A 21,382-nucleotide genomic window follows, 5' to 3' on the forward strand; every position below is an offset into this window, starting at 1 on the left:
ATGGGTTCCCACGGTGAGTCATGATAGAGTCACGGCATAAAGCAATGAGAAGAGGAAGTGAAACGTTCGGACACTGACATTGAGGTGTTTGTTACTGAGTTGGGGGTGAAGAGCAATTTTATGGGACAGCAGTCATGTAACTAATAAAGAAAATGCACTGATACTCTGCTGCTGCTGTGGATAATACAGTGAGTGAGAGTGAATACGATAGAAAGAACGGAGCCTGAAATTAAAAAAAGATCCAATTCAAAAGGTGGAGGCAAAAGAAACCACTCACAATTTGACTTTTGTGTTTGCAAAATGTAAAGGGAGGAATCTGACATCTTACTAAATCCTAGACTGAACTTATCTACTGCATCAAGGAGGCCCTCTTTGATAGTGTAAAGGCCATAATCAGAGTTTGTCCTTTTAAACCTTATGTGCAGCTCACAAGTCTACATGAATGAATGTCAAATAAGTCTGGAGAGCACTGACCTTTGTCATAGACTTACTGTTTATTTACTGTGTATGGGGCACAGGTGAACACACACTTCACACATTCACAGAGGGACCTCTGTGTTGTTTTTCTCCACTAACATACTGAAGACAATCTGCACCCAGAAGCAAGCAGAGGATAATAAAGAAAACAGCAGAGAGTACAACTGGGTTGAGCTTGAAGTTGAGGAATTGCACAAAGTCTAGAGATGCACGATATGGATTTTTCCGGCAGGTAACGATAACCGATAATTACATGATTCCCATAGCTGATACCAATAATAATTTCACTTTGCTTAAAAAACAAGTTCATAGCCTGTAGTTTATCCAATGCTCAGGGTAAAATTGCCGTACATCAGAAAAAATTTCAAAAAACTTTTAAATTAAATATTTTTACATCTCAAACATCTCAAATAAGACACGTCAATGTATATATTGGCTTGTGTGCTAACTGTAGAGATTGAACGAGACAGGTGTTGCCACCAACAGGAGCACTGGCCATCTCCCTGTTGCTACCTCCACAAGTGTGAGAGCCACAAAAGACTAGAAGATGTGCCAATACTGCCATCAAGTGGGAAAAAAGAGAAAGCTCAAACCATGAAAATGTCAATCCTATGATGTTCAGCCCTCTGCCTCACTGTAGTCTGAAACTGTTTTAAGAAGTAGCATTGCTAAAAAGAAATACAAGGAAAAAAATCTTTTTTGATTTTATCGTAAATAGTTGTCATTTGAACTTTGTTATGTTTGCACTTGTTTGGGTATATAAAGCCAGAAATATAGCACTTTGGGCATTATCTAGAAAGATCCCGAATAAAGAGTGCTAAATTGTGCATTAGTTGGTGGGCATTTTGCGGGTGATCTAGTAAAAAAAATTGCATAAATGATAAAAGGTGCAAACATGGTAGAGGCAGTAGTATTAAAATGAGTGCTTTGCAAGAGTTACTTGTTTCTGCCATAGAGCATTGCGGAGAGCAGCACAAAGCAAAATTGAATGCCATAGAATTGGAGGTGTTAGTGGTTGAGGCAATCAAACATGTTGTTGAGCTACAGCAAAGAAGTATTAATATAACTCAAAGAAACGGGATATGGGAGGGTATCTGCAAGAAACTAAATGTTGTGGGTAAAACAAAAAGAACAGCCAATGAAATTAAGAGAAGATGGCAGGACATAAGAAGAAAGCTTTCAAACTTATTAAATATAGACTCAGTCATCACCATCGCATTATGTTCAGGCTTTGTAAATCACATTGCGTGTGCTTCATTAAAGGATTTGCATTTACGCCACCTAATATTTTTTGCACTCCGGTAGAAAATGCCCGACATTGCATTGCACTGTTAGTAGATCAGCTTGCATGTTTTTTTGTGGGTGAAATCAACTTTACAAACGTTTTTACAGGCATAAACCTTTAGAAGATCATGCCCTGAGTATAATAAACTTTGAAATGTTTGTGGCCTAAAAAAAAAATGCCTGTGGCCACCATGCTTGTTTCTCTAGTCAATTCAGTAGTTTTACATAGTTTTACAACGTCTCAGTGTGAACTTTTTATGTTGCATTTGCACTAATTACTCTTTGGAAATTCACATGAGCTTTTCTGAATAGTTTCACTGCTGCAAATTACAAAAAAAACAACCCTGATAACAGCTACATTTAATTTCTTTACAATTCTTTACAGTTTTTAAATAAAAAATACTTTTCTATTAAATTATCTCATGTTTTTAGTGTAGTTTTGGGTCCAATATGGTGATATACTATGTCAAGGTGAAAAATTAATTGTCAATGTAGGCAATAGGAAATGTTGTACTGAAATTAATATTTTTTAAGGAAAAATCTAAAACTTAAAAAAATTGCTAAATTACCCAGGACTTCTAAAAGGTTTAAGTTAATAAAGACATGAGAATTTTTTGGGAAACTAACCAAATTTTGTTTGTTTGATTTGTATAAGAGCATTGCACAGTGAGTCAGGGCAAGGAAAACACATGGTAATGTGTTCCAGCAGCACCTGCGTGACTGGAGGTGACTAACAAGCGGTTAATTTATACATATGCTTATAGCAGCATAAAATATAGAATATGAGGTTTCACACGTCATAATAGCTGCTGTGAACAAAATAAAATCAGCCTACATAGTCTCAGTTGTCCCACCAGTTTAATATTTTACACTTGTCATAATAATGGAGAAATGTGTAAAGTGCAGATGATTTGACTTAATTACTGATAATCTATATCAGCCCTGAAAAAAAAATAAGATTGGATTTCTTTATGTATGTGTATGTGTGTGTGTGTGTGTGTGTGTGTGTGTGTGTGTGTGTGTGTGTGTGTGTGTGTGTGTGTGTGTGTGTGTGTGTGTGTGTGTGTGTGTGTGTGTGTGTGTGTGTGTGTGTGTGTGTGTGTGTGTAGTGTATATTTGATGGTGCTTGCTCATTGTGTGAACTTTGGGGTTTCTCTAAAAATGTTAGGTCTTGACTTTAATATGTTCCTTTTTAACCTTGTCTAGATAAGTGCTATACAAATAAAGTTCATATTAGGGTCGGCCATCGTAGACAAGGTTCTTAATGACTGATCATCAGGTACACAAACCTCCTGTCAACTTACATCATTGTTCAATTGTTTTTTATGGTACATAAAGACTGAAAGTTGAAATGAGGCATGATACATACGATAATCCTTGACTGTATTTTGAGACTCGTTTAAAATATGCATATTTTCCAAAATTAGCTGAGTCTCAAGCCTTAATAAAACTTACCTGAGCTGTGTGAGCCTGGATGGGCTACCTCTAGATACACCTCAAAGGTCGACTCTGGGCTCTCCCTGGAATAAGAGAACACATTTCATCAATATGTGGTTTGCAAATTAAAGACAAATTTATTGTTTAGTAAAGTCTTCCATTCAAAGAAATACTTTTGTGATTTTGTTTAGCCAATTTCTCTAATGGACAACAGGAACTCTACACAACCAGTTTGTTGTCAGGTGTCCTCATATATGGCAGCCAGATTTCCACCTGATGTTGCCTTCTGCCAATCAATGACCAGTTTTATGTGCATGCCGAAGGGTCGTTGGGCAACATAATGATCCCAAAGTTGCCCCTTCTCATTGAGAAAGTGATGTACTTAATATGCTATGTGCTATATCAATACAGACCAGTTACAATTAGCATCAGTTTTACAAACATCTGTTATTAAAGTGATTTTATGTTCCCAGTTATTGAGTCACTTAGTCTGCAAAGAACCTTCAACATTTGTTGAATTAAATCTGACTCAATTAATTTCAAAACAGAATGAAGGCTCATATCAGGCCAGGTGAATATTTTACACGGTTCAAGGCTTGTTTTACTTCACACTTGCTGATTTAGACTTAGATTGTCTTACTTGTGCACACTATAGCCTTATATTGCTTTGATCAGTCACAAATTATAGAAATATACCCAAAATCTGGCACTTAATAATGATATTTCTGTATTCAATGCGGGAAAGCTGAAGATTAGGTCCTAATTTCATCCTGGAATATGCTAATTATCAGTTTGTTAACAGCATTGGGGACATGGTTGAGGGCTTGAGTATCGGTGCTTTGCTGGCTGCAAAGTTAGCTTGCTTAAAAAATGTACCACAATCAGCACAGGAGCAACCAGGTCAGTAAAGATTCAGAAGAAGTTCAATATGTATGACACAGATGGGCATAGATGAGTCAGAGCCACGTTCATGAAAAGATTGTTGTATTCCATAAGAATATAACAAGTGCCGACACATGTCCAATGCAGTAGGCCATACAGTAAATAAATGAATAAATATGACGTTAAATTGTAATGTCTAGCTGGATAACATCCATCGGTAATATAATAGGCCACAAATGCGAAACAACATCCTCCACGATGTTCTGTGCTGCTCGATTCACATCTGAATTAATAAATCTGAGGACATTTTTGGAAAACTCTAAACTGCGAAATAAACTAAAATCATGAGTCAGTACGTAACTCGGTTATTTAAGTTCACACTTTGGTACACTTTTGGTTCCCTTTTTCCTGTGTACCAAGAACAGGCCAAGTGCTGACGCTAAAAATAAATAAAAAATCAAGTATCCATTTTTCCTGTTAACAAAAGGACAGGGAAAGTATCAACAAACAAAACTACAGTCTTCTTCGGACTGCATAATTGTGATTAAAAAATATGTTTGTCAGGCAATAGGATAAAATTATGCTTTATAACTCGTTAAAAAAGTTTAAACCATATTTTTGTAATGGATTCTAGAATCCTGCGCACAGGTATATACATTTATATATAACATCTTACCGAGGCGAGTCTGCATCGTCTACGTTACGATGTCAAACGTGCCTCCTCCTAAAATGCTTATGTCCTTATCCATGGAAAGAGAGGTCCACCGTACAAATATTGCAGGTAGATTTTTCAGGCTATGTTAAGGGGTGAAGTTCTTTCAGAGATAGGATGGCTCACTCCTCAGCTACTTCCATCAGCACCTCCGGTAAAACAACGTTTAGTTCAGCTGCACGGCACGAAAAACACGCGCTATGACTTAACCAACGATCATCGACGAGTAAATTCGACTAATTTTGTCATCGATTTTTGTCAACGACGTCTATTAATCATAGCACCCCTATTCCGCACGTGAATTCGCTGCATTCGTTTAACCTGTGTAACGAACTGAAAGGCCCTTACCAGAAATCTGTGGTTCAGTTACACCCCTACAAGGCCCTGATACATTACAAACAATTTCCTGATACATTCTTGATATGTCTATTAGTCCATCAAAGCCCACACCCCAAAATTCAGTTGCCTTTAGTTTTTCACTAAATTCTGAGCTGATTGTGCGATGATAGGTGTATGTATCTGACATTAACATCAAAACTCCTTAATAGCATAATATTGTTACGGCTTTGGCTGGAGGTAGAGCTGTTAACCTCTTTGTCCTTTACCTGACCCTGGCTGTACCTGTTATTACTTTGCACTATCGTCATGTGGTGTTTACTTTACAAAAGCTGAATGACGGTCTTCGTATAAAATGTGTTGCTTTTATCCATGAGATTGGGATTTTCACGGCATATTTCGCACCACATCTGTGTCTGGTATTTCTTTGTAAGTGGTTTGATGAAACACATTTTTTAATGATCAAAATGTCTCACACAAATCTTGGGCTCTTACAGCAGGCACTCCAATATAACTGGGAAAACGTGCTGACTCTGAAAGCATGTCATTGTCTGAAGTGTGTGTACTTTCTTTTACTCAGTTCAGTCAGTTCTTGTGCAGTGCTTCTATCCCTCAGCAGTGATATGAAGTAGCCAAATTCACAGCCTCATAAAGACCGAATAATATTTTCTGTATTATATAACTCTGGTGGTACACAGGTGACATTGAAGCGGCGTAGTGGGGGCGTTGAGTGGGTTGAGCGGTCATCATCTAACCAAAAGGTTGGCAGTTTAGCTTCTCCGAAGTGTCCTGGACAAGATATTGAATCCAAAATTGTCCCTCATTCTTGCATACAGAGCTTCCCATAGATGCACTCTATGAATGGGTGTGAATGGGTGAATGGCAAAAAACTGTACTGTAAAGCGCTTTGAGTGGTCATCAAGACTAGAAAAGCGCTATATAAATATAGACCATTCACCATTTAATTTCATTTAAATAGCTCATAACGTATCTCCCATGAACAGGTAGTGACTGTTGAGCCTGAGCCCTTTCGTATCAACAGTCAATCAGTTGACTGACATTCGGCTACAGGCAAGCACAGATACATATAGATACATCTGTTCTGCACTTCAGCATTGAGAAATATCAGAGGTTCAGTATTAAAACGTGACTGTTTGTTTCTATGTTTACCTGAGCTGAATGGTCCTAACTCACGACTATCTTAACGCGTCTCTCACTGACACGTTCCCGTTATAAATGACTAGCGGAGCTCAAACCAACGGGGACATTTCACATGCATTGTTTTTCTGATCTAGACAGAATAGGATAGTGCCACCAGCGTTTTTTAGAGGGTGTCGCAACAAGTCAAGGCCCTGCATTGGACTGCATCTTCCCCACTGACGTCCGACAACAAAGCTAACATAGCAGAAGGATGCTGACAAGCTCGTGGAGAGAAAGGGATGAACGTTCTTACTTTATTCGGGACCCCATCTTTCTGAGTCGCCCTGCAGTCGCCGGCAGCAGATATCAGTGCGCAGACGCGTCTGTCCGGGGATATTTTCTGATGCTAGCCTGTCACAGAACCGTACCACACTGTGGTTTGCCTTCACGCGTAGATCACGCTCTGGCTCGCACTGCACTCTGGGATTTGTAGTCCTATTGGATAGTACTTATGCTTTGGCAATAAAGAGTAAAACAGCGCGAGAAACTACATGGTCCACAATACATGTGGCAGATGACGATCGGGTCACTTGATGGTGAGTTCGACTGGTCTGTGCTTGACTTTATCCGCCGACGTGATCTGCCGGCAGTTGAAGGGGTGGAAATTCGTGCGATCGTTTTTGGAGATAAATGGTGAGAACTTTTTTCTTTTCTCTTAATCGCCAGATTAGAAATACAAAATAAGGTACACATAAAATAACATAACAGAAACAAAGAGAAACAAACTGGTATGAACTTCAGTGGTTATACATTAAGGGTCCATTATATATTCACACAAACATATATGTGTATATACAATTATAAAATATACATATAGTTTTAAAAGATAGTTATAAAAAGATAGTGATATAAAGAGGCTTGGTTTTTAACACCTTACTATGGATAAATAGCCATCTGACCAGGTCACATGACCTTAAACCACTGAGGGAGAATATAGTTCTATGACTGTGTAATATATAACCACTGACAGTTATCTGTCGGTGTCTTTTAGGTTTTTTCATATATGCCTTATTTTTTATTTTTAATGTGGTGATCACAGTTTTTACCCATTGCTTGAACACGTGTTGCAGAATTGGCTCATTTTGTTCGAAACTCTTGGTCGCTGGGCAAGATGCTGAAACCTGAATGGCCCCCCATAGAATAACAAAGTGCTGCGATTAGATGCACTGTATGAATGTGTGTGTGAACTGTAAAGCACTTTGAGTGGTCATCAAGACTAGAAAAGTGCTATATAAATACAAAACCATTTACCATTCAGACAAAAATATATGCAGCTTTATTTTTGCCATTACAGTTTTGACACAAAAAACGTTAACATTATATTGTAGTGATGGGGTGGTGGTTGAGGGATCCCACCTAGCTCCTTAGCCTGAGCTAACCAGGTAACGCTGAGTTCTGTGGGCGTGGCTCAGCTGTCAGTCTTCACTCAGCCCACCTCAGCTCGACTCGCGCTCCTCCTCTTTGCCCATTGATGGCAGGGCCTTGCAGAGACCTTTAGAGGGGCATGTGCTCAAATTTCAAAAGGGGCACATGGAAAAAGGCTCATATGCCGACATAACTTAAAGCTACAATTTGCTGTTGAGGAGGTTGCTGGAGAGGTTGCTGTTGTCAGAGGGCTGTTTTGAGCTGAGTAACTAGACATTAAAAGGAAAAGAGGAGAGATATTAGCTGATTAACAAGTTATGTGACCACAACAAGATGCAAACACTTTGTTCTGAATTCTATTCTATTCTATTTTTTAAGATAATTAAATAAATAAAAAACAAGCATTGATAATTGTGAGGATGAGAAAATCACAGTACAAATCCATTTACTTTAAGAATTAAACATTTTTATGGCACACACACACACACACACACACACACACACACACACACACACACACACACACACACACACACACACACACACACACACACACACACACACACACACACACACACACACACACACACACACACACACACACACACACACACACACACACACACACACACACACACACACACACACACACACACACACACACACACACACCCAGCACCTAAGCCAGGGGTGGGCAAACTTTTTGACTCACGGTCCACAATGGGTTCTAAAATTTGACAGAGGGGCCGGGCCAGGAACAGATGGGTGGAGTGTTTGTGTGAACTAATATAAATGACATGTAAAAATCATTACATGAAAGGATTTAGCCTTTAACAGGTAGCCAAGCATTTATTTGCAAGGCAATTTAACAAATTTCACAAACATGAACAATACAAAAACATGACATAACGTGACTGATCAAACATCACGAAAACATTGGAGGCCTGCGCCCAAACCAATTACCTCACTTGAGCTTCTATATGATCTACATTAACGGGTTAGAGCCGCCACGCAGGCTGTTTGTCGGAGATTTAGCTCCAACCTCGCCGCAGCAACACATCATCACTTTCAGTTTCAGTGGGAACAGTATTGTTGATCTCCAAAATGCCTGTGCATCCAAGTCTGGAGTTTTTTTGGTTGTGGCAATTCTCAGGATAGATCTGAGATGCTGATCCGTTAACTTTGATCTGTGACGGGCTTTGTTGGCGTTCCTGACGCTGAATGTCTGCTCACACACATAAGTCAAACCAAACAAAGTCAGCATCGTCTGTGAAGTCCTCCGGAGGTTTGGAAACGTGGCTCTGTTAAGTGAAGCATAAAAGTCATTCAGTTTAACAGAGTTGAACTTGTCCTTTAGGACGGAGTCAGACTGAAGATCTATCAGTTCCAACTGAAGCTCCTGTGGTGCTGTTTCAGGGTCTTGTGATAGGGGACAGGACACCAGCTGAAGTGACTGTCCAATTTTTTCAAAAATCAGAGAACCTACGGCAGAATTCTCCGTGCAGGTCCTCAAGTGATTTGCTGTATTTTTTTGCGTTTCGCGGTGCCTCTTCCTGCATGGCAAGTGTGGGGAAATGAGGGAAAGATTTATTCGCAAATTGTCTGGAGAACAAAGTGAGCTTGGATTTGAAGGCTTTCAAAAACAGGCTTAGTCCCAACTTAGCCTGTTTACAGTGCATTTAATCATGCTGCCATGTTTTGTCCTTGAACAGGACAGATGTCAGCTTGATGCCAGCTGGGTGTCAAGGTCAGGTAGGAAATGGGCTCTAGTGAGTTGGACAAGATCAGATAGGGCACCTCCTCCACTGGGTGCATTATGTTGATTAAGCCTTTTACTAAAGCACAGAGGACAAAAAGGGTGATTGAAAGTGTTTTCGTTGGGATCTCAGTGACTGATAACAAAGGTTTAATGTTCTCTGACTTTAACCTGCTGGAAGTGGGCCTGCTTTCCCTTCATCCACTGTCTTTATGCTCCAGTTTAGACTGTGGAGGATGTGCAGGATGAGTCACCAAATAGTTTAAACCATTGAGCAGGTAGAAACAAATATTTTTATATAAACATAAAATAAACATAAAATTCTGAGTGGTTAGATAATCAGGGCCTATATCTGTCTTTTAGTGTAAAGAACAACAACAAAGACTGTAGGTTTCTAAGTATTCATGAATGGTTCTAGTCTAATAAGTGATTAACTGATCACACCTGAAGCATGGCAGGCTATAATATGGTAACCAGTTCTGTGTGTGAGCATAGACTGTGGTGGAAATTCATGAGAAGTGAAATAACTCAGAGTGGTGAGAAAAACTTGTCTTTGTAAGTTTTATTTAAAGTAACACTAAGAGTTGCAGAGAAAATCTTAATTCAGCTGAAGGACAGAGCTCATACGCATAGGTGTATTCAGGAGATCTGACAAAGGACATCAGAAGATAACACATATTTATACCCAGTTGCATATGTTTGTAACTTGTGTCCCTAAAAGGTCCCTTGTAATTAGCAACTACAGCTTGCTTAAATGTAAACAGGAAATTAAATCAGATATAAGGGATAAACACGTCTTGCACCTGAAGTAACTGACACCACACAAAGTAGAATGTTAATGGTTATTATATCACATTTTCCCCTTTATGACCAATTTTCTATTTATGTCCTTTATATAATTTTTATTGTATATTCTGTGTAACATGTGCAGACAGTCTTCATGCCAAGCTGTGCCTCACACGGAGCATCTCAGTGAGCAGGTTGTTGCAGGGCACTTCACCAATAAGATGTTTGTAGTACAGGTAGTCTTCAGCAAGAATGCTGAGAGCGCGCAAATCAGAGAGACATAGTAGCAGATTAGTAAAGCGTCCAAGGTGCTGAGAAGAGGTGCATTGGGTATATTCCAGGAGGGCTCCTTCAGCCTGCTCCTGCACACTCTCTATGAGCTGATGTTCTTCCAGTTCTTTCACATCTGGTTAATGAGGAAAACAACGGCATTGTTTCAGATGTGTATGAATGTAATGATTTTATCTCAAAGAAATGCAGAGGTGGAAGCTAGATGATCTGCTGAGTGTCCTTTTGTTGAATGTTTTATTTACATAACCAGGATGAAACAAATGGTATGTTCTCTTTTTAAGTTATGTCTCTCTAACACTAGGTGCCACCAGTCATGGTAAATGAGCTATACACAATAAACAAAAATTCCAGCTTGCCAATTCCTGGGCCACTGAAATTTACTACCAAAAGAGCAGACATTTTTTAGCCTATTAACAATGATGATAACCTATATATTAGAATTTAGTTGCTTTGGACCCGATTCAAGGCCTTGAAATAGTTCCTGTGGACCTGGAAAAGTAAATTTGGAAAGTGGCTTTAATTGTGGAGATGTCTGCATTATTAAACAATAAAAGGCATTTTGGTTAAAAGTACAATTTACCAATTCAGGTGATCAAATTTGTGTGGAACACAAAAAGTTAAATCTGTCACTAACCTGGGTTAAAGAGGATGAGGAACTTAATACAGGCAAACTCTTGGCGGTCCACCTTCAGGGTATGGAGCTTATCAATCAGCTCTTGTCCACTCTGGAGCAGGTTGGCTAGGGTAGGAGACGCTATGTCTGACAGCTGCACCTGGAACGAAGAATACACATATTGACTTCCTTATTGAAGTGTAATCCTTCAAGTTAAAGATGAAATTAATGTTTGGACTTGCTTGGTTAGGCTTTAGACACAAGCTTGGACTCCATCTCTTTGCATGTTTTATTTAATATAATTTAATATATTAAAGACTGGTTTCTCTGGTTTCATCACCTGTAATATCGAATGCTGCTCGGTTTCTGTCAGCTGTTGGCTGAACTTTCAAAATCTGTGTCACGATCCATCCATTAGGTCTCTGCAGGATTGGCCACATTGCTAGTCATAGGTGTTGTTTGACCTTTGAATTGTTATCTACACAGGACAAAAGGGTTGCAGTGGTTTATGGGACATCGACGCAGGGTTGGGAGGGGCTGACTTTACTTAGTACTGTCCACAACCAGCCTGGCATTTCTGCTCAATAGTAAGTAATTATTGACCAATCTTAAGACCAATCTTAACATTCTTCAGTCACTGTCTGATCAAGTTTTAATTTATCCCAAATGTTATTCCAGACTCACATATAGACTGAAAAACCGATTATTATAACTCACGGCAGTTTCTAGGTTGGCAGCAAGATTAGTGTCACAATTCAATAACTGCCAAAAGTGATATCCGGTCACAATCATTCCTACTGTTCCTGAGTTAGAGCATTGAATGCTGGTCAGACACCTTTCTGAAGAACAATATTAATGTCACAGTGAGTTTGACCTTTAAACTTTTGGACATAATATGTCATGACTTCATCATTTTATCCATTACACATTTGTGTGAAATAGCTTTAATGAAGTTTTTTTAATGCAAATGAGATAATCTATCTATTGTGCATTATTGCATTCATAGAGCCCACTTCTGTTTCTCTGTCTCCTGCAAGGCAGCGCACTGCCTCTACTGCCCGCTCTTTTGTGTTTTTTGGACAGGATATCCTTTTTCTTTTTCAAATTTTTTGTTTTATTTGAAGGGATAGTCATGCTGATGGGTGAATTGTTTGACAACAACAACAGAAAATTCATAAAATGCCTCCATACTGCTTGTGTGATGTCATCAAAGTGTACGCAAACTCTGACATTCAAACGATGATGGTAAAAATGATGCTGGTGCTGTGCTGTGGTCTTCTCCTCATGCATGCTGCTTTTGACACTGTTAGTGCTGAGAGCCTGATAGCACTTAAGTGCTCTGTAAGAATTTTCCACCTCGAAATCTCAGCTTGAAATCAAGTGTTCTATTCTCTTTATCACCCTTAATGTAGCAGTTGTATCAGTTTTATATAGCATTTTTATAAAATGTATTGATTAATTAAATAAATAAATTCCTTGAAGTTTTTTTTTGTTCTATGCCTCTGTTGACGTTGCCATGAGTTGTTGGGAAAGGCAGAACAGTCTTGGGGGATTCTACATTAATGTCTGGTCAACTAAACCCAATCGGCTTAATCCTTTACATGACCTTACCTTCTCTAAACTTAGAAGAACACATGTACACAACATTCTAAGGACTCAAAGATCTTGTCAAGACATTCAAATTATTATTACTAAGAATAAAACGTCTTTCTGATCTTTCTCTTCTATGATGAAACACTCATCTGTTGGCAACCCAGCTCACCAAGAATGGTTGAAAGCCCATGGCGAGATCTCCTCAAAATTTGCAATCTATACCAGAGCTGCGGTATTACTCCTGAATGCTATTCCCCTCACTCTTGTGTAGGTTTAGGGTCAGAGAATGTCACCCCTTATTAATCCTTTTGAGACAAATCGTGTTTTGTAAATATGGTCTATACAAGCTCGGGCTCACAGCTGCGAGTACCAGGCCAACACAAAGCAGTCTCAATAAGTAGGAAGTTCCCCTACGGTCGTGGAGCCATCTGAAAAGGCTCACTAGGTAGTATATTCTCTTGCAGGCCAATGAGCCTAAGTAGAGTAGCCACACAAACATACAAGATACTGATCTGTATCATCAGGCTCCAAATTTATGTGGTTTTGAGATGTCATAAGTATCACTACCATCATATCTATGTAATCATATCAGAGGAAGTGATCAAGTCGGAGCCTAGACGCCAAAAACTAACCTGTTCTACTGTTGCAATAAATATTTGAACGTGAGTTGTCTGACTGAAATGGAGCGACGCCTGTGAGCTATTTCAGGCAGCCAACTCGAGTTGCCCTGATTCAATCATGTGACATACATCATGTGACATACCTCACTCTCCACAATCATCTATAAAACACACCCACTTTATTAGGCGGTCAGTATTGCTGTCAGTTGCTTCAGCCCCTCCACCACCCCTGAATCCACCTGTGGGTTCTAATGGGGTTTAAAGTATTTGCTCATAACTCCCATCATATCATATAGGGGGAGTGATTAAGTCGGAGCCTAGATGCCAAACAGTTACATCTTCTACTGTTAAATTTGGTATAATCTATAATCTTTAAAAAGAAATCATTGCAGATGCTGAGTTTGTTAAAGGATGTTGCATGAAGATGAAAGCCTGAGGAATCCCACTTTGCCCATTTCCTTTTTTTTAATTTTTAATCTCTTTTTTTGATGCTATTACAGATAAGATGTGATAAAAATGACAAATCTAACCTCCAGCCCAGTGACCAGAAGCAAGCTGCCCTCCCTGTTGTAAAGGACATGTCCGGAAATGATGTCCAGGATCAACAGTTCACTCCAACAGTTGTGCAGTAACTTCATCTGATCACACACCTTGGAACAGAAAAAGAACAAATATTGTTTGAATTCTGTTTTTATCAGTGTCATCACATATTTGAGCAGAACAGGAACACATTCTTATAAGATAATTATTCCTAGGAGTAATCCTTTATGTTAAAAATAAAATTTATATTTGGACTTCCTATTAGTCGGTTAGGCTGTAGACACAAGCTTAGACTCGGTTTCTGTCAGCTGCTGGCATTCTGTCTCTCAAAATGCATCCAGGATCGGCCACATTGCAAATCATAGGTGTTGTTTTACCCTTTAATGTTTAATACACATACAGTGCCTTGCATAAGTATTCATCCCCCTTGGACTTTTCCTATTTTGTACTATTACAAACTGGAATTCAAATAGACTTAAACACACTTAATGAGCATGAACTGAATTAATGTGCATGAACTGAAATAATCTGCATAAACTGAAATAATATTAATGAACTGAAATCATGTTACTTACCTTCAATTATATAACTGAACTAAAAAATAGAAATTAACTGAGAAATATTTATTTTTGTTGAACGTTTGTATTACTGATTTTGTTAAGTACAAATACAAATTATATTTAAAAGCTACCTGTGTCTCCTGTGTCTTTACATTCACACATTTGGGCTCCAACCAAACCTAGTAGTCCACAATCTGCTTAAACCCGATTGGTTACACTCAGGAACGTGCATCAAAAAATGGCTCATTAGCGCCCCCAACAAATTTTCAATGAAAGTCTTCCTATTCCTTTACTTTCGCCAAGCGTAGTGGTGAGTTGATCATGAGTGTATTTTTATTTTTCGGTGAACTATCCCTTTAAAGTGGCGGTTATTAAACATCTGTAGTAATGGTTTGTTAAGACTTTCAAGATTTAGAATCCATCACATTTGTAAATAAAAGGCCATGGTTCTGTCCTTGGACCAAAACTTCATCTTATATATGGTCCCTTTAGGCAACATCTTCAGAAAGCACCACATAAACTTCAATTGTTACGCAGACGACACCCACCTGTACATATCTATGAAGCCTAAAGAATCGTATCACTTAGTTCCACTTCATGAATGTCTCAAGAACACCAAGGCCTGGATGACTCAAAACGTCTTACTTCTAAATACAGACAAAACTGAGGTCATGGTAATTGGCCCTAAACATCTCAGAGAAACACTGTCTGACCACTGTCACTTTGGATGGTATTAGTTTGGCTCCGCTGTGAGGAACCTTGGAGTTATGTTTGACCACGACATGTCATTTGACCCACATATCAAACAGTATCTAGGACAGCTTTCTCCCACCTGCGCAATATTATGAAAGTTAGGAACATCCTGTCTCAGAGGCATGCTCAGAAATTAGTCCATGTATTTTTTACCTCTAGACTGGATAACTGTAATTTTTTATTATCAGGATGTCCCAGTAAGTCTATGAAAAGCCTCTAGCTAGTACAAAATGCTGCTGCACAAGTGCTGACAGGAACTAGAAGAAGAGATCATATTACTCCTGTCTCTTCTGCATTGGCTGCCTGTAAAATTCAATGTTAATAATAATATTAAAAGGTCCTGCTACTCACATACAAAGCCGTTAACATAAGCCCCGCCATATATTTCAAAGACCTCATAACCCTATATTATCCAAATAGATCACAAAGCTCCCAAAACACAGGCTCTCCTGTGGTACATAAAGTAGAATAGGAGATAGAGCCTTCAGCCACCAGGCTCCTGTCCTGTGGAACCAGCTCCCATTCTGGTTTCCGGAGGCAGACACCATATCTACATTTAAGGTGAGAGTGAAGATGTTCCTTTTTGAGAAAGCCTATATTTAGGGCTGGATCAGATGAGCTTTCTGTCTCTCATCCCCCATATTTATTTATCACTAACTTTGTGTTTTTACCATTCCATCGTCTCTCTCTAGTTTCATCCAGTTAATGATTTTTTTCTCTCCAAAGTGCTTGCTCGTTGTAAGAACTGTTGCGTTTCTCTATAATGTTAAAGAATCCAGTCATATCACAATCTCCTTGCCAGAGCGTCGGGTTACCTTGTGCAACATCTTGATAGGTCTGATCCTCTGGATTTCCCTCACCAGACACTCAATAAGATCCTCTCGATACACCCCATTGACACTTACCCCTGTACTTATGTTCAGTAGTTTGGGGCTGCTGTTGCTTTGCACAAGTTTCTGTATATACACTGTTCAAATTGTAAATAAACCTTGTTGTGCTTGACAGTTCGCGTGTTTGTGTTCTACTCCTGCAGTCCACTACTGGTGGAACAATCTAAATTGTTGTAGGGGTAGCAAGTTGCAGAAAATGGCAACATCAATTAAGTTAAAATATGTAACATAAAGTGAAAATATCCAGAAATTCAAACAACAATTAAGTTAATGCAATTTTCACCACTGGTAAATTAGAAATGTGGCACTACTGTAAAATAAAGAAAATCAAATTCATACCAAAGTTAGTCTATTGTGGGGCAACAAAAATACATGGACATAAACTAACATATATTATCCATACATATGAATCTATTAGCTTGAATGGAAAATTAAAGCAGGATGATTTGAAATGAGCGAAAAGTTTTTTTTAAATTAGCTTTGTGTGTATGTATATAACTGCAGAGACAAAAGGTAGGACCTTACCTTGAGATGTTTAAAGAAGATGGATGTGCGAGCCCACTCCACAATACAGACCACCATCTGGTCAGCCATGAGGCACATCAGGGTAAAAGTAGTGGGGTACCTGTGTTTCCTCCAGCTAGCCATCTCCTGCTGAAGAGAAGTAGTGACCTTTTTCTGGAGTTGTAGCTGATCTAAATCACATTGCAAAAACTCCATCACTAGCTGAGGCATCCTCAGACCTTGTGGAGAACTTGAGTATGGATTGTTTGTGTGGATTCCTGCATCAGAGCCCTGTGAACTTGTACAGTTCTCTATGTGCTCTGGTCTGATTGTCGAGTTTGAAAAGGAGAAGCACTGATACTTTGTGGCACAAGGTGAGCTGGAGGGCAGAAGTGGTGGAGACAGGTAGCTGATACAGTCATTCTGTGCTTTGGTCACCAGGGTGCTGTGAAGGACTGATTCTGGTTGGAGGCCACCAGTAAAGTTAGAGACACGCTGGGATTTTGAGAAGATCAGAGGGGCTTTGCTCTCACTTCTGAATCCACAAGCTTGAATCAAAGCCTTTCTCTGCTTGAGGGCACGATCTTGCTTGTATATAGGGCCAAACTTGTTTCTCCCACCTCGCATACGATCTGCACGAACAGCTGTTGAGAAAAGTTCATTTGTTTAGTGTAATTCTTTGTATAAATAAAAAATTGCATTAAATTTGATTTGTAAAGATCATATTAATAAATGTCTCTGCTGTATGGACTTTTTACATTTTGGACATTTACCTTGTTTTTCTTTTGAATGGATTAGTGGTCTGTAAATGGTTGTTTGCACTCTTAGTTCTCTGTTTCACAAAACTTTGTGTCTCTTCTGCTTAACGTCTTGTCTCTCTCCTGTTTTCCACTTTTGTTATTGACTGCATCTGTTTTAATGTGTTTCACCTGTTTTCAATTATCCCTGCCTACCATGTTGTGTATTTCACACCTCTAGAGGCCTTCACTTATATCTTCCCGCAATTAAACCATACTGTAATGTAACCACCCCATATTCACAGTGACAGTAACCTTTATCGAGTGGAATAAAGTTATTTAACACGAGGCTCACCAGCTTTGAGATGCTGCATCACAGATAGACATCTCATAACCCAAATCAGTGTCATTACCAAAGAAACAAGAAGAAACTCACAACAACTAGTCACATTTACTCATAAGACCACCTTTTCTGTGCCATGGACAACTTAGCACCTACACACAAACAACAGTGCTGTCCATGGTTCTGAAATTAAGCGATAGTCGGCCAATCATTTTATTGCTTTTGCTATTTTTCTATAGATACACAAAGCTTAAAAAGAGAAGGCAAAACTTTCAACCAAATACAAAAATACAAGACCCCTTGTGGCGCTGGGCCCTGCTAGTAAAGATACATAAAAATACATCTTACCAAAGCTGCTCGTCATTTGAAGACAAAGTCCATTTACCTCTATTACTTTTTAAAGAGTTCAATAACACAGTTGTACAATAAATCGGTGCAGTTAAGTTTCAAAAGTCGAGCCTGCCCAGTTTTATTTCTTGAAAATGTTTTAATGCGCATTAGAGCTGAACATGTCAGCTTGACAGAGTCAGTAAATACTGGAATGTCATTCAAATTGTCCTGCATCAATCTTTCTGCTGAAGGAAAGTGAGAAGGTCAGAAGGGCTTTTTCTTTTAAAATCAGTCATGGTCATCACTTCTTTTTTAAGCCCGGGTCAAAGAGAGTTCCGTGGCTCTGAGTTAGGCTGGAGAAGGCCGCATCTGGGATTTTTTTTCCTATATGTCTGAAACTGCTGAGGGACTTGAGAAGTAAGGAGGAATCCCGAAAAATGTTTACAGGTAAGCCAGTTAGAAGGCCCCGTGTCAGAAAATACACCCAATCTGGCAAACTCGAAATCTGATTGGTCAAAGAACAATCTAATCCTGACAATCACTAGGCCAAGCAGAGAAGGACTTGCTGGCCCTGACAGCGTGCCTCTGCTGTCTCCCTTGTGACAAGCTTCCATGCTTGCATTTGGGTCCTCTAAGCCAAAACCCTGACTCCACCTACTCAATAGCCGATAGCTCAATAGTCTATATCTGCAACTGCACGTGGCCAACACTTGTACCTGCACTTTCTGGACTCCAGCTGCCTCCTGTCCTCCACCTCAGCCCCCGCATAGAGGCCCAGCCATGCTCCCTGGCTTCACCAGTGTCTTCCTCCTCAGCCCTCTGTGTCGACTCGTGTTCACCACCATTGTCCTGCTCGACCACTGCAGAAACCCAGCTTTCACTTGTCCCCCGGGTCCCCCATCCTCCTGAGGGCTCAGGTTATCTGCCTGGCCACTAAACCACCTTCTCGATCAACTCCAGACAGATGGGAGCCATGTCTTATTTCTAACCCTTGTAATCATATGCACCTTTCCTGTTTCATTCCTGTTCATTATTCCCGCCTCCATTGTGTAATATCTTTGTCTTGCCCTTTGTCTGTGTCAGGTTTTGCATGTTTACCCAATGTTCAGTTTCATTTGTTAGTGTGCTGATTGCAGATTTTTTTTCATGTTCACCAGCCAATGTTCTGTGCTTGCATTTGTGTAATTTCAGCCAAACCTTTGACAGAATCACAATGGGCTTAACAATCTATAAATCTGTAATCCTCTGTCCTCAACCCTCGACTAGGGGAATAAAAACATCCACAAAACACAATTGTAACAGGGGATAAACATGCAGAAACTGCTGGTAGGTCACTAATTACTTCCATATTGGATTTGGCTACAGCACTGTTTACCTCTTAAACTCCAGAAGGGTTTTGTGGACTCAAACACTTGATCAGCATAGCGGTGGAATCTCCATTTCTGGGTGAACTATCCCTTTAATGCACGATTTTCAAGATAACTGGAGTTCTGTTTCACCAAGCCTAACTGGAATAATAACATCTATGAAAAATGTCTTCCTTACCTTCCAGTCGCATGCCAACTTGAAGACACTTTTGAAATCTGCAGAATGGACACCGTTTCCTCTGAGTTTTATCAATGCTGCATGCCTGGTTTTCTGCACAGATGTACTTCTTGTTGTTTTGGACCGTTCTTTTAAAAAATCCCTGCAAGTATTTATGAAAAAGAAAGATCGCTTTCAGCATTTTATAAACTTGACTTTTTTCCATAGACACAAGGTTCTAAGTTACTTTTGTCACATTCTATTTTTGTGTTAATATCTTTCATAAATTAGGTTCAACTTAAATCTGTTTTTTGTTCACAGCAATATTAAAACTCATATATACAATGAAACCAGGTAATTATTTATTTTTCTAGTCATAGCACATCCTATACTAGACTATTTAAAAAGTGAATATATGTTCTTCTTGTTTTGCCCCCAACTAATTCGATTACAGCAAACATTTGAGCCAAAAGGAAAAATATACTTTTTTGTAGCCTGTTAGTTATCATGTTTAAGATTAAATATATTAAAAGAATGATGGAAATACAGTCAGACTTTGAAAAGCCAGAACCAGGCAGAAAAAATCCTCCTAATAACAACTTGACAGGATAGAAAACATTTTAAATAAAGAAAATAAAAAATTGGACTGGAGCTTCTTAACTGAAATTCAGCATGGAAGCTGATCCGTCTGAACTGCATAATGTCAGGTAGGATCGTTAGGTCTGGACTGATCCTCGCTCTATGTCGGCAAACAGTTATGGTTACATATAATGAATGAAGTGTCTGCCTCGTATTGAGCCTCATGCGTAAATGCGCACAGAAACTCTCTACGAAGACGTCAACACAGCTGCTCATGAAAGCGAAAGATATTTAATAAATGTTTTTACTATCAACAATTATTTAGTCAGTTCGGCCAAATCTATCATCCACTTAATGTCAAAAAGAGAAAACGATGCTTTCATCTAATTTTCTGGAGTGATATATATTTATGTTTTAAACGATGAACTCAGCATATCCAGTTATTTTAACTTAAAACATAAACTTGTAAACAACTTTTCCTAATTCATCATCCAATTGCATCATGAAAAATGTAATCTACCTTGCAGCTTTCGCAGGTCAGCAGACCGTAGTGATATCCAGAAACTGTATCTCCACAGATTGGACAATGCTCCTCTAAATGGACAAAATGTCTAAATTCCATTCTGGAAAACTCTGAAAAGAATGGAACATTAGTCTAGTGACAAATATTTAAATAAACTTAACACACATCCAGCAGATTTAATTAACTGTAAAAAGAAAAAAAACATACCACCACAACAAAGAGATTGGGCTATCACCCACCTTAACTGAAGCGCTGAGTATTGAGTGTGATCTGAGCAACACTGGCCTCTTAAACCTTCGTAGGAGGGGCGCTCTCCATGGTGCTGGGGTTTGACCGAAGGATTGTACCATGAAGCAAGCTTCAGGGGTAACTTTGTGTTGTCAGGTGTAACTTCATGATTAACGATTATGTTCATGGTTAACTCTATATAAGCACCACCCTATTTGCACACCATGGGAACAAATTTTGTCTTGATTTTTTATAATTTGGCATAAACCTCTCCAAAAGTGTGTATTTTTGTGACATTTTAAAATGTCATCCTCTGTTCCTATATTGTGGCTATTTTAAACAGTGTAAACACAAATGTCCCCATTGAAACCCATGAAACAGATTTTTTGGATCCCACTGTCCTTGGAACATTAACATTTTTAAATGTGACACTACACAATAATACGAGGCATAATGCTCTTATCTATGCTGCTGTAGGTCTAGAATGTCTGGGGAAACATCACACATATAGCTTTTCCT

The 21,382-nt window shown here is 39.1% G+C and overlaps 2 protein-coding genes across 3 annotated transcripts in view; both read right to left on the reverse strand.

The window, feature by feature from the left end:
- dennd1a (DENN/MADD domain containing 1A) overlaps positions 1-6,686 on the reverse strand; it is a 40,321-nt gene extending 33,635 nt beyond the window's left edge. For both annotated transcript variants that reach the window (XM_061072488.1, XM_061072481.1), the window contains exons 1-2: positions 6,582-6,686; positions 3,217-3,281 (exon numbers count right to left, since the gene is read on the reverse strand). In XM_061072488.1, the coding sequence (XP_060928471.1) occupies positions 3,217-3,281; positions 6,582-6,598 (82 nt within the window). In that variant the 5' untranslated portion in view covers positions 6,599-6,686. The remainder of the gene's footprint in view (positions 1-3,216; positions 3,282-6,581) is intronic.
- Positions 6,687-10,387: 3,701 nt separating this feature from the next.
- On the reverse strand, positions 10,388-20,734 carry LOC133006310 (nuclear receptor subfamily 5 group A member 2-like). Its single transcript, XM_061075656.1, has 6 exons — positions 20,633-20,734; positions 19,555-19,696; positions 16,621-17,243; positions 13,883-14,002; positions 11,161-11,299; positions 10,388-10,641 (listed from the first exon to the last, which is right to left on the reverse strand). Exons 1-6 carry the CDS (start codon positions 20,732-20,734, stop codon positions 10,388-10,390), a joined length of 1,380 nt encoding a protein of 459 aa, XP_060931639.1.
- Between the last annotated feature and the right edge of the window lie 648 nt (positions 20,735-21,382).

The sequence above is a fragment of the Limanda limanda genome, chromosome 1 (assembly GCF_963576545.1).
Source record: "Limanda limanda chromosome 1, fLimLim1.1, whole genome shotgun sequence".
NCBI lineage: Eukaryota > Metazoa > Chordata > Actinopteri > Pleuronectiformes > Pleuronectidae > Limanda > Limanda limanda.